This window comes from Nipponia nippon, unplaced genomic scaffold (genome assembly GCF_047370975.1).
Source record: "Nipponia nippon isolate SJK-2023a ecotype South Korea unplaced genomic scaffold, ASM4737097v1 scaffold_8, whole genome shotgun sequence".
Taxonomy (NCBI): Eukaryota; Metazoa; Chordata; class Aves; order Pelecaniformes; family Threskiornithidae; genus Nipponia; species Nipponia nippon.
The window spans coordinates 36427835-36442599 of record NW_028262402.1 but is presented as its reverse complement, the minus strand read 5'-3'; the positions used below and the strand labels follow the sequence as shown (position 1 = coordinate 36442599).

The 14765-nt window shown below is 39.4% G+C and overlaps 1 protein-coding gene across 10 annotated transcripts in view; it reads left to right on the top strand.

The window, feature by feature from the left end:
- The window catches only part of TRPM3 (transient receptor potential cation channel subfamily M member 3), a 463424-nt gene extending 449440 nt beyond the window's left edge, over positions 1-13984 (top strand). For 8 of the 10 annotated variants that reach the window (XM_087741457.1, XM_087741461.1, XM_087741460.1 and 5 more), the window contains one exon: positions 6845-13984. In XM_087741457.1, the coding sequence (XP_087597583.1) occupies positions 6845-8294 (1450 nt within the window). In that variant the 3' untranslated portion in view covers positions 8295-13984. The remainder of the gene's footprint in view (positions 1-6844) is intronic. The other 2 variants (XR_015700935.1, XR_015700934.1) reach the window with 2 other exon arrangements.
- Positions 13985-14765: the final 781 nt, after the last annotated feature.

The following is a 14765-nucleotide window of genomic DNA, read 5'->3' as shown; positions in this document are numbered from 1 at the left end:
GAAAGCTGATGAGGTCTAAAAGAAGCTGCTGATGTCAGCTAAAAGTCTGCATGGGTTCAAACGGGGACTAGAGAAGCTTATGGAAGAGAAATCCAGTAAGGGCTGCTAAATACATAGAGATCATATTGAGCCCATGAAGTTTCTGAGCAGAAAATGTGTAGAGACTGGACAATATAAGGGGGGAAGAATTACATGTGCTTCAAAGTAAAATAGTGAGCTAAATTGATCTGTGGCCCGAGTTCCTTTTTTTCTTGTGTTCTAATAGTTCAATGGTCAGAGAACTAACCTGAAAATCATAGATACAGGTTCAAATCTCTATTCAGCCATAGGTTTCCTTTTGGTGGCCAAGAAAAGAAGTATGTTCAAAGCCTCTGTAAATAAGAAGTAATCCAGCTGGGACCTCCTCTACATTAGGCAAGTGCTCTAAGTCCTTGAAATGAATACAGAGCAGTCTACTTTTGCACTCTGTGCTGGCTCTGTTTTATAGGAAAAGAACCCTTATTTCTATTTGAAATAAATGGCTTAAAGCCATTCATTCCAGAAGAGAGTTCATGATTATAAATCCTAAACGAAGATAAGCACCTGAGCCCCACAGAGAAATAGTTCTTTAAAAATTCATTTACCTTAGCCAGTAGTGTAATGTGGAAACAAGCATGCCCCAGCTTTGTAAGGGAGACCCAGGTAGCAACCTCATGGTGTACAGAGGCCACTCCTGGACCCAAGTACACTACTAGGACTTGCAGCAGTGAAATCCCAGGTGAATGCAGCTCTCATCTCATAATAACTCTCGTCTCTCCTTGCCAAACCAACCACAATGCTCTACCACACAGGGCAACTGCAAATACTTCAAAGATCTGAGGAATACTTTAAAGATGTTTGAGGAATCAGTATCTTAAATAACACACATTTTAAAAACTGGATGCCCAGGTCTGTCGTTTTGCCTGCACTTATGGCCAAGGAAGTGTTGAAGTGTTCTTAATCTAAAACACCAAACTTTTTTTCTAACCTGTGGAACATTCAAATATTTAAAATCCAGATTTGCACTTTATAGTTTCTCTATAGAGACATCTTTGTACAATTAACAAGATGTAAAGCAAAGAAAACAGAGAAGATGCAAGACTACACAGTTTCTCTTCCAATGTCCAATCATTAGCCTGTAGCAGTAGACCAAGCACAATACCTACATTATAGCCATGAGATATCAGCTTAATCACCTGTCCAATTAACTCAGCTTTACATGGTGTAAAATTGAACGAGAAAGCCCTGCAAATGTGAATGAAGTTCCCCCTAAAGATCTTCTGTCTGCAGCAATCTGAGGGTGCTGTTAGAGCTCAAAGACAAGCCCTGTGTGACATACCTGCACCTAGACTACTCACTGCCTTCCCTCTCCTCCACGCATCTGTGATACGCTCACCTCTTGCTTGAGCAGCTCCTACGTGCAGCTGGATTTATCAGAGTGCCTCAAGTCCTGCTTGGAGGAAGAACAGCTGCACACTGTAGGTGCAAAGCCCAGTATGCCTGCAAGAGGGAGTAGGGGGCTAGCACTGGATGGGGAAACAGGAACAGAGTCTTGCTTTGAGGCTCAGCCTAGGTGGGTCCCAGAGGCAGGTTAGAAGTTCAAGGAAACAAAAAAAACAAGAGATCCTGTTTCTTGCTGCATTAACCTGGGTGTAAATGAACAATTTCAGCTAAGTAGTGAGTGGCTGTGCTGGGTCAGGACCACAGCGTCTTGTCTGACTCACCTACAACAAGCTGTAGTTTATACTCTTGCCTTGGAATAGTCCACCCTGGCATCCTGTGGGGCCTGTCTTGGTTCAGCAATCACCTTACTTCTTTTGTAACTAAGAACACCACAGAGATGTCCAGATTTGGTGTCACCACACAGAATCTCTCCTTTACCTCATCCTTTCACATTCAGAAATTAAAAGCATGAAATAACACTTGATGTTTGTCCTTCCCTGACCCCAGGTACTAAGTAACTTGCAGGAGTAGCTCACTAGCTAGGATCTCACACAGGCACATGGAAGGAGCAGCAAGTTAGTGATACATATCAGAGGCAGTGACTAAGCAGGAAAATACAAAGCAGTACAAAGCTGTAAGGCATTTCCCTTAACTGCATTTATCAGGTTAGGCAAGTCTCAGTGAATCTCCTGGAGACCCGTGAGGAAAGCAAAGTTGGACAAATTCACTTCATTGCAGCAGAAGAATCACAACTTTTCCTGGAGAGCCTTCCTTCCTAATCACTGTGAAACTTTCAGTGGCACATTTTGACCAGCACAGAGACATGCATAATATGATCAAAAAAGACTGCGCTATTTTTCTTGAACTGGCATGAAGCCACTGAAACAATCTCCTCAGTAGGCATTTCTTCCATATGGACAGATCTCGACTCTTTTAAACACTATGTAAAACCTCTTGTTGATTCCAAAGGGAGCAGGGTCACATCCTAACAGTATTTAAAAAGCAGATAAGCTGGTTGGAGTAAATATTATTATGTCATCTTTGGTACTATACAGTGTACATTACTACAGCACCTTAACACTTTATAGTGCAATTACGATAACAGCATCCATGTAAATGAAGACATAGTTGTTATCTTGGTTTCAGAGATAGCAGTCTGAAGTGTACAGAAATAGGTTTGGGTTGGTAAAAGGGTCGCTACTGAGCCTACCAGATCCAGCCACACATGCAGAGTGACAGTAGGAAAGGTCTGTGAATCCGGTGGCATCTCTCTGTGGTTACAATGAGTTAAGTGGTCTTAGCTCCAGATGGGAATGCAGCCAGGACAACCCAACATCCTTAGCCTGCAGAAACCACCTGGGAAGATTGGCTGGTCACTTGCATCACCAGTGCTTTACCAAAAGATGTCAGGCAAAGCACCAATAGGCTGTTATGAGCTTGGGAACTGTTGTCTGTGTTTTATTTAAATAAAACCATTCTACAGTCACCTATAACAAGCAGGGTGGATACCCCTGTAAGTGACTTTCAGTGTCTGCAGTCTTTGCGGCAGTTGAAAAGGATTTTGAAGTATAAATGATGCCTTAAAAATGGACATAAGTCCACAAAGGGACTTGTGTACCTAATTCTAGTATTCAATTCAGAGATCTACTTCTGAAAAGAGTGCCTTATTCCCACTAAATCATTACGTCAATTAAATTATTGATAAACTGATGTTCAAAGGTTAAAAATAAATACAATCAAAACAAATACCAGCAAAAGCCATCATCTCCCAAATCATAATTAAAAAGGCTCGTCACAGGTAATATAAAATCTTTGCCAGGTTCCCAGTTCTGACCTTCTATTTTTTTGCTGGTTACTGAAGATTGTCCTCAGAGAGTCCATGTTTGTTTCACTATTAGAAATTTTTGAGCTTCAGCAGAACACACTTGATGCACATTTTACATGTAGCCTCCTCTTTTTCTGTTCTCATTCCCATCTGTTAGGATGGCTTGGCACCTTCTCATACGTTGGATAAATCTTGCTGTAAGGAAAAGCACAGGTGCAATGGAGGCATCACACATGGATATCGTGAGATTTGCCAAAAAGTTTATACTATCATCTCCAATATACATGGAAAAACAATCCAAAGCAAAATGTGGGCATTCTCATTTTGAAATAGTGTTTTAATTCAAAACTGTTCCTGAAGGAAATACAGCTCTAGCTGTCTATTCACTGAGTGTAAAATCATCCAACAATATGGGAAAACAGAAAATTTCACTTATTAAAATATTTTAAGGACCAGATTATGACTGTATTTCTCCAGAACATATCCTCTTATGTCCACAGTGTTTGGCTGATGTGGTTTCATCATGTTTCTAGTAGGATTACTCCCAGAGCATGGTGCTGTTCCATGTGATGAATGATTGCAGAACTGAACATCAAATTAATATAAGAAAATATCACTAATTAAAAGAATAAATATTTGTTAAAAAATCTAGGAGTGGCCATATGCAATATATAACAAAAGGTGACTAAATTCAGCTAATAACTTTGGGTTTGGAGGACATCATCATCACTCAAGCTTTCTTTTTCTGAATAAAATTATATAGTTAGGGCCCATCCAGTGTAAACACATGTACGTTATCTATGCACATCTCTGGTTACCCCTGGTTTCTGAACCCAGACTGCACTATCCTTATCTTGTTGAGTTTCTATATAAATTTCTCGCTACTATCAATGCAATCACATCTGTGATTACTTTCATAGCAACCAAAAGACCATGTAACTCAAAAGTCTCTCTTCATCTTGGCCAGCAATACCACTAGTCTTTCTTACACTCTGTGCCTCTGGCAGTAGCTAACAGATCATGTTCAGGGAAGGCAGGTCAAATATATGAACATGCACCAGCAAGGTATGACTCTAGGTTCTGCTTGGGATGCATTAGTTGTGTTCAGTAGCATTGCATAGCCCTCATGTGAATGCAGGGTGCAAAACTTATCTCATTATGGACAATTCTACTCATAGTCCAGATAAAAGTATGTAATGAAGTGCAATAATTCAACTGGCGATGTTTGTATTAAAAATTATTTCACTTGTGTACACCTCTCAAAGCAAGCAAAAAAACCCAAACCAAACCAAACAAACAAACAAACAAAAAAAAAACCAAACAAACCCCAAACTATTCAGTTAGCTTCACAGAATGTTATAAATTCATTCCAGTTTTTGGGTAACTGTTGCTGCGGTGAATGTTTTTTTTTGTCATAATCTGAGCATTGTCAAGGAAAATCCAGGAGGTTTCTCAAATTGTTCTATATGTCTGACAGCCCTAAAATTGTGATGTTATATCTGTTCATCATCTAGGAGCAGTTGTTACAGAATCTGAATGTGTGACGAGGCACTCAATTATTAACTGATAAATATGTCAAAAATATAATTTTTTTTTACAAAATAGCAGTTCAGGTAACTACTAACATGAGGGAAAATTCAACTGTTTCCCATATAAACTGCTCTCTCACTAGGGAATTATATCCTATGCTTGCAATAACATTAATCTGTTTTGTTGGAGAAATTGGAAGAACTAGAGGTAGACTGGTGCCTAAATGATAATAAGATGAGTAGAATGAGATTCTTTGAAACTACCAGTTCATTTCTTAGCAGTGATTACTTGATCATTCATTTATTAAAGTCTGGTGACAGCAATACAGTTACATTTCTTCACATCTGATTTGCTGTGCTTGTGCTTTCAAAACTCACGATCTTCAACAGAAAAAGCCCGTATTTCACAGGAATTTGAGACCTGCTGTAGGGAGTGGTGTCACACTCCTCCCTCTCCTCTCTTGTGCGGGCGGGTTGCTGTTGCTCATCACCACGAGGTAGTCAGACCTCAGTGTTTCACCAGCTAAAGTTCTGTGCATTAATTAACACGGCATTAATGCTGCCCAATACTCATTCATTGCTAAAATCTGGTTTCCCTCTGGGCAAGTAAGAGCATTAATGGTATTGCCAGTCCCAGGTCACTTGTCCTGTTGGAAATTCAACTAGCAGCAGTAGAAGATGGTATTTATCTCATCAGAAATCCTGGCTATGATTGACAGGGTGCCTATTAACATTTGGGTATGAATTGCACTAACAGGCAGAGAGTAAGAGACTTGTGAAGAGAAAAGTGTGGACACCCTGCCATTTGGTATTTGTCGCTTCTCTGTTCCTTTTTCAGTGTCTACAGGAATGGGGAAAACCAGAACTGTAACCTTAAAAATCAAAGATAACTATATAAATGTGTTGCTTTTATTACTTCTTTGGCAGATAATGGAGGTCCTTGGTCTACCCTAGGGACTACAACCAGAGAAAATAATTATGAGAAGAAATTTCATATGTGCTAAAGGCAATTTAATTGTGTAAAATTAGAGGACCCTGTATAAATCCTTCAGTAGAGACATTTTAGAAGCCAGAAAATTGAAATGGTTGAAAGCCACAAGCATAAAATTAGTACACGATTCACATTAAAGTCAAAAACAATTTAAAATGAGACAGATCAACAGTGTAGAACAGATATACTGAAGTTTAAATTAGGATCACACATTCAATTATTACCTATTAATACTTCAATCTAACTTTTTATTTATATATTATGATAGGTACCTAATAAATAACTTTAAAATCTATCATTTCAATCCCTAAACTATTAATCCAGACTACCCAAAGCACAATCACAGAAATGGACCACTCTCAGTGTGTGTACCCTATTGTAGGCTGTATTTGGTTTGATCAATGTTCTCCCTGCAGTTTTCATGCATACTGTACTTGATCTTACCTGCATTCAATACAATAGCTGATAATTATTTTATATATATATATCTGAGCTAAAAATTAATCAGAGAACAAAGAAATTATCTCCTTGGGTCCACATAGCACTAGGTGGTGTAAATCTGGGGCAAACACCAGAAAAAAAATGGGATGTTACCCACCTTCTACGGCATATTGCCCACTTTCATTACTGCGTTTAGTTCTGCAGTTAACTGCAGTGGTCCTGCCTGTGGTACAAGTGGGGACGTCATGTGGCATCTGCTGTAAGTGTTATTACAATACAAGTTAACCTAATTACAAGTTTTGGCAGCAGAGAGGCAGCAAATCATAGTAACACTTCGGTAATAACCCCTGTACAGGGGACAGGGCACACCCAAAACCCCCTCTACATTATGCAGCAGACACTCCTAGTTTAACTCACTTTCATGAGTGAGTGGTATTTGTTTGTTGAGCCTCTTTTAGCTGGGTTTTGAAGCAGATGAGGTGGTGTAGATTGGCTTTGAATTTTAAGGCCTATTTGTTCCCGTTTGTTTTGGTGACCTATTAGCTGAACGTTACTGCTTTGTAGACAGTAACCTGTTTAATTCTTCTCTTTTTTAAGGGTAGAGAACATGGCCATGAGATTGGAAGAAGTAAATGAGCGAGAGCACTGCATGAAGGCCTCTCTGCAGACCGTTGACATCAGGCTTGCTCAACTGGAAGACATGATGGGACGAATGGTGACTGCCTTAGAAAAACTGACCGGCATAGAGAGAGGTGAGACAACCAAGATACGATCCAGGACCTCATCTGACTGTACTGATGCAGCCTACATTGTGAGGCAGAGTAGCTTCAATAGTCAGGAAGGAAATACTTACAAGCTTCAAGAGATCATAGATCCCACGGGAGAGGAGTCCATGTCCCCAACATCTCCTACGATCACGCCCCGCATGCGAAGCCACTCTTTCTATGCAACAAATATGAAGGACAAATGTGGATTGGAAAAGTTTGAAAGCATTTTTAAGGAAAGATCTCCAAGCCTGCAACGGGCTATCAGTTCCCACTCCATAGCAAAAGAAGGAAAGGTTCCCTTAGCCCCTACCAGCACTTTGTCGATTGCCCCAGACTCCAGAAGGCCTTCGTCTTGTATAGACATCTATGTTTCTGCCATGGATGAAATGCATTCTGACACAGAGCCTCTTGACAGCTCCATAAATATTCTTGGTACCGGAGATGCAGCTCTGCAGGCCCACATAGCCTCTTCCATTTTAGCTAACAGTGCGTACATTAGCAGTACACCTGGCGAAAAAATTTCTGGTAGGAGTCTTGATTATGAGGAAACCTCTGGAATAGAAACAAGAGCATTTTCTTCAGACTATTCACAAATCACAGATTGCCAAATCCCCTGGGATTCAGATCCTCCCTTGTATCACACTTTAGAGCGATCTAAGAGCAGCCGTTATCTGGCTACAACTCCGTTTATTCTGGAGGAAACACCAATTGTGAAATCTCACAGTTTTATGTTCTCTCCATCTCGAAGCTACTTCAGCAGCCTTGGCATCCCAGTCAAAACAGCTGAGTACACAAGTATTACGGACTGCATAGACACAAGGTGTGTGAGTGCTCCCCAGGCCATTGCAGAGAGGGCCAGTTTCCCTGGAAGTCTTGGGGGCAAAGTGGAGGACTTGGGATGCTGCCACCCAGAGAGAGAAGCTGAACTAAGCCACCCAAGCTCTGATCATGAGGATATTGAGGCCAAAGACAAGAAGGGGATCCCCTTATCTCCTCAAGATGGCAATGCTACAAGAACTCTGGCCAACAGTATCCCACTTCCAAAAATAGAGCGGGCCAACAGCTACTCTGCAGAGGAATCCAACATGTTGTATGCACAGCACACACGGAAGAGCTACTCTATCAGCGACAAACTTGACAGACAGCGAAACGCAACAGGCCTGCGAAACCCCTTCCAGAGGAGTAAGTCCTCGAGGCCAGAGAGCAGAGGGGACAACCTGTCCATGAGGAGACTGTCAAGAACAGGAGCCTTCCGCAGCTTTGAAAGCAAGCACAGCTAGGCCTAGACAAAGCTCACTGGCAGTCTAAGGGTCATCCACTCTCCAGTCCATTTTTCTTAGCAGAATTAAAAAAAAAAACCTCACATCACCCTGTGTCAACTCCAGTTGGCATTAGCCACCGGTCAAGGGAGCACATTGTCAGTCTCAGCATCGCCCACTGAGTTACTGCATCTTGACCCAGTTGACATTTGCACTTAAGGAAAAAGGGAGGGATGAAAGCTTTACAAAGACTTCAGTAAACAACAGGAATAACAAGCCCCCTTTATGAAGTCACAAGAAATAAATGAGTAGGTTCAGAAATCTGCCTTTTATTAGAAGGCATCCTAAGATCTTTGATCATTATTCAAGTTTTTAGGATGCAGGAATTAACTGGCAAAAAGAGATGTACAAATTAGATGTTCTAAACTTCAGTCACGACTTCTTTTTCATCTGTTTCACCGTTGTGATGACTGATGAAAAGTGTTTGTTATTTCTGTAGGAACTGGCAGCAAACAAACCTAAAGTCTCCCAAATCCCTTGCATCCCACACTTGTGGAAATGAAGAAAGATGAACAAGATAACAACCACAATGTTCACTTGTCTCTTTTTGTATCAACTTCTAGTGCCACAAAAAGTTTATATTTTCAAGAGCAGAAAGGGAAATGAAATGCCTTTTGTACTGCAACTTAAACGGAGGAAGAATTTATGTTAAAATATCAGGTGATTTCCTGTATAAAACAGGCATTCTAGATTCTAGCACAGCTGAGCAAGCTCAGGATGAATGTAATTAAGCGGAATAGTATATATTTATTTTTTTACCACATTTGTCATCAATATGTTGTCTCACTAAATCAAAGGATGTGATGGAACAGTAAGAACAGGGTGATCAGAGCACAGCACAGTAATATTGTCAGGTTCTCACTGCTCTGTTTAATTACGTATATAAATTGGGGAGATTTATCCACCAGGCTGTACCAGGCTCTTCTTGCTGTTCCATTTGAGCTGCTGATTTTTCACATCATTCTCTCACCTAAAAATATACACTTTTTTTTTTTCATGAGGACATGGCCATATTTGAACATTTCAAAGTATACAAGATTTATCAAGCAGTCCAAATCCAGATTAACGCAATTAGACTGAAGTTGCCTGAGGGAAAATGTTCTTGGCAGAGGACTGGAAAACACTAAAAAGTATATATGCTTTTAAGGTAAGTTAAAGAACCAAAGTGAAACTGCAGGTGTCTGTAAACAGCAAAAGCCATCAGTTGCGACTAGGCTTCCACCGTTCAGCAGCATATCACGCAACGTGCATCTTAGTAGGAGAAAGTATATCTGAACGGTAGTGCAGTTACGGGTTTTGGTTGAAGACAGTCGTAACTCCACTGACCCCACCCATGTTCCAAGGGTCCACAATGTCAACCAGAGTTTCAGACTTCTCATGAGAAGATACCACAGTGGTCACAGGTGGAAGGGTATCCAGAAGATAGGAAAAGGGTGAAGAAGCATAAACTGCAACTGGAACAAAATTTCACATCCTATATGAAGGCACGACTTTTACGCTTGTAAAGAGTTGAAGCTAGTGCTATTAAAAATTAAAACATCTCTACAGTGACCAACATCTGTGTAGAACCAGCTCCTTTTTGTTATTAAAACCGAACACATGCAAGTGGGGTACATACTTCCCATTATTTAAATGGAAATTATTTTCCAAATCTCTAAGGCAGCTTTGAAAACACAGGCTGATGTTTTCTCACTGGGATCTCACCCTGGGAGACTCTGAGCACCGTATGACAGCTAAGTCTGAAAGGCAACAAATCCAGACATAAAAATAATCATCAGCCTCAAGAAAAGAGGTAAAGAAGGTGAAAACATTTAGGTACCAAGTCACTGCTTTGGAAAGTTCAGGAAATAAAGAAATGCAGCATGGGGACTTTAAGCACAATGTGTTTCATACTTCCTGCACCAACGTGTTCCTTGCTTTCTTCTATTTGATCAGGCTTTCAATGAGCTAAACTCCACCAAGACACCGTGTTTATGCAATTGCCTTGCAATCCATGTGCAGCGTTATAGTCACATGGCAACACCGAGAAAGGTCAGAAACCTTTCTGTGCATTATGAAGCATGCTTGTGACAGGCTCATTGTTGAACAATAGCAAAACACCCAGGGGCAAAGGAACTTGTGTTTAACAATCTGCTTCAAATGTGCCAACTTTTGTTAGCAGCCTTTTCCTAAGGCTTCTCCAAATCTATCTATCCTTGGTGAGTAGAGGGGGATATTCTCACTTTGTTTTCTTTGTTACTTTTACGAATGTCTGCTAAAACTGTTCGTGGACTCTTCCACCTTCACCATATTACTGGCCTACTCTAGAGGAACTTCAGATTCATTAGAAACTCCTTAATAGTGCTTAGTGAATTAGTTCAAGGCATAGGGCTCTCCTCTGGGGTAGATTTCATTGCTTAGTTTGTCAGGGTAAAGGAATTTGCCAAACCCAGAAGCTGTATAAATGTTTAGGATACAGCACTTTATTGATCTGGAGCACACATTCCAGGTAAAATGAAACAGGACACTTTATTTACCTCTTAACATTTGCCATTATATATAAAATGTAAATTCAGATGTTAAAAGTGTGATTGCAAGATGTCAGAACACTACTTTTCCTGAATGTTTCCCATTTATTCTACAATGTGGTGTCTATAGAATATATTATGATGGATGTTAGGTTATTTTGTCTTCACCTGTTTTTTACACATTGCATCAAACCGCTCCTTTTTGAATTTGATAGTAAAACACACATTCTTTGCAATGGGACCAGATTTCCCACTCCCGATATTACTATGATCATTTAGTGAGAGTAGAAGTCTTACCATCCATCATGTAGCTATAGCATGTGCCATATGACATATTCTGTATCAAAGGATAGCTTATGAAATAGATATATATACACACATATATTCATATCTCCCCTATATAAAGCAGTGTAGTTGTGACATGTGGTAATATTAGTGAATGTTACAGGACAGTTTTAATATCACATTATAAGGTCCTGTTTGTAAATCTGTAACATTCAATAAAATAGCACATGTTGCATCGAGCATTAATTTCCACTATCCAATTATTAGCTTACATATGGAATATGCATTTTTGGTCACAGTGTGTAAGTTTAGTATGTTTCACACATTTCTTTGTATATCTCCACTTAAACGTCTGTATGAGCTGATGTATAAACCTTTAATGAGCCACTGTGGGCTGTGACAGGTGAGTTGTGATAGTGTGAAAGATGAATTGGCATGTTATGCAAAAGATTATAAGATAAATGAACTTTAATAATATTTTGAAACTCAACTGAACTTAGCTGTTTGTTTACATATGCTGGCCGACTGAGGAAGCGGTGTACAGTATTTTATAAATATTTTCCTATAGTAATCCGTTCTGTTGTTTCCAGTTTAAGTGATGCTGTTCTACAGTTGGGGTATACACTTGTCCTAGGTATTGGATTATAGCACATTATTCTTTCACAATAACAGTGTGATATGACTGAAGTAGTTTCTCTTCCTTACAGTCCAGTCTTTTTTTGTGTCAATGAAAATGCATGCATTGTTCCATGAGTTTCTTTGGACTACTATGAGACTTAACATTTTGCTATTGCCTGCCTGTAAAGATGAATCCAGTTAGGAATGAATTCAAGCTTTTGGATGTTTACATTATTTCCATTATGTTTGATCTTTAGCAAAGTAAGTGATTTTTTTATTATTTTTAAATGACAATTGTATTTTATGAAATTGAAATATTCAACACAAAATGCGAACCTACAGCAGTGCTCAGACATTTGGCTCTCTCTTTTTTTGGAAGAGATAAGGTGCTACATTATTGTTCTTAGCACAAGTGCCAGTTAACAAATGGCAGTGAGGGGATAATTTGAAAACATAACGAAAAACCAAAACATCCATTCGTCCACATAAGGAAATCCCTCTGGGTTCCAGATATAGATTGCTTTTTTTTCATTTTCCATTTATAGATTTTTTGGTAAAAAAAAAAAAAGATTTGTACCTTTTGTGGAATGGATAGCCTTTTGTCAGGGGATAAATATCTTAGTTAGGTATATTTTTTGTATGAGAAGAAAATGATTTGTTTCTTAGAAACTGTCAGCGCATGGAAAATGCAACTACACTAATAACTGCTCAAAAAAAGTGCTGGTAGCAGCACACAGCCTTAGTCCAATGACTGCAGTCGGAGCAAACAAGTATCTGTCCTGAGAGCAGAAGTTATCAAAGGTATTAGCTTAGAGAGAGCCAGTGAAACAAAATTCTCTGTAAACACATGGTGCAAATTTTCAAAACAAGCATAAATGTCTTGTTATGTTGCTCAGGTTATATACTTAAGAGGATCTGATAATCACCAGAAGGGAAAATGTGAGCTGGTCATTCCTGGATTTCCCTAGGAATACTTAAGTAGTTGTGATGTCTCTCCCCTGCTTAAAAATAATAGTATATTTGCATTTTTGCACAAATAATGCACAACTGTTTCAACAAAGGCCACATTTTCAGTTCTGTTAAAAGATACCAGGTATAGATCACCTTCTTCAAAGGAAATGGGAAAGCTTCCTAGCATGAATTTTCCCTCATCCACCTCAAATAACAGCACAGTCCAAACTGGGCAGAAGTAAACTGTTGGGGGTGCCTGCTTACCTAATGAAATCCTTCCTTTCTCTAGATGGTATTCGCTGGCCTTGCCACACGTTGGCATAGAAGCAGCAGTGTTGAATGTGGAGGGACTGAGTTTCTGCACCCCACTGAGAGTTCTCCTGCTTTATAGCCAATCACAGGGTGAACACTGCAGGTCACACAGGCCTCTCTTCTCCGAGATTGACTATGATTATGGTCTTACTGATGCTGGTGCAAATCAGCAGAAAATCCACTGATTTCAATGGAGTACTCTGCCTTTTGTCAGAGGATGGATTTATTCTGCGTTTCTAACTCTATATTACTTTGAGTCATGACACAGATTATCCTAAATCATCATCAAGTGGGAAGTCTAATGACTGAGCCATTGAGCCAGACTGGTCATGAAACAATCTCTGACCTTTTAATTTTTGCTGTATGCTTTCAGATCTCTTGTAGAGCCACACAGTACTTATTTCAAAAAGGTATTAGGAAAAAAAATGTTTGATTATGAAATTGCTGCTGTTTCTGCTGCAGGGAAGTGATAACTCTTGTTTATTTTAGTATTTGGTAGGGAGGGGGAGGGGACAGAAGTGGGAATTGGCTGTGAAATACAATTTTATGCCTGCACAAGAGTAAATTGTATTAAAGTTATATCCTTCTTCCACCACTGCAGTTGTTGTACATGAGGAGAGTCTATATGCTGCTACTGCTGTCTGGAACAGTGTTTGCAATATACTATACTAATAGCTATTTAATCGTTTATTATTTGGGCTATCATTTGTAAGTGTATAACAATCATTTATAAAGGGAGAAAAATTATTAAAATGTCATTTTAAACAAATTCCTACTAATATGAAGCTTTCAAGTATGATTTGTCTAAATGTATAACACTAGGGAAAACGGTCCTTTCCAAAGGTCTACTGGATTCACAATGCACTTTTAGACTGTGTTTAGATATGTAATAAAAAGCAGAAGTTGGCAATTACTACAGTAGAACTTTCTGAAATTTCTGTAACAATTGTTTTGCAATAAAAAAAAAGAGATGTAGTTCAAAACATCTGTTCTTACCCGAGCATTTATTTATGGTCATTTGCTTTCAAAGCAATAAAGCAATGATGCAATGGCAGCTGCTTTTCTCTAAGATCTCTCACTGCTCTAGTTTTAACTTTACAGCTCTAAAGAAAACCAAAGTGTTTACACTATTGCACACAGACATTTTGAATGATGTAAGTTATTTCCACCTCTGAGATCAGGAGTCATTCAGGTGTCCCTTATTCCGGCCAATATCAGACCCCAGTTTGAACCAAGACAGACATACTTCTTGGTGTGTTTATTTAAAAGGAGGGACTAGTTTCTTTTATTTGTAGCTACCATTTCAGCAAGGGGGGAAACATAAGCACTAATTGCAGATCCTCTCTAAATTGCTTCCACCTAGACTGGAAGAAGCATGCTCCTTTGTATGGCAGTCTCCCCAGATGAGTGGCATTGCTGCCTCTTGTAGCTAAAGAAGGTTCATAAAAAAACAAGGGGCACCAAGTAACCCACTAGCACCTATGACCTCCTCTGAACTGGTATCTCACATTCCTCAAGAAAGAAGTCATTGTCTTTCTCTTCGTGCAGCTACAACCAGAGCTGATACTTCCTCACAAAAATGCTGAAAAAAAAGGCACTGGCACAAAATAAGCCGAGGTCAAGATCTGCTGCCTCCACAAATCAGCCTTCAGGGAGATAATAATGTCTTTTATCTAAATGCAAAAGAAACACAGGAAACAAATATCTGATTGAATAAGAAAGATATCAGATAGTCAAAACAGTTCTGCACAGATCAGTC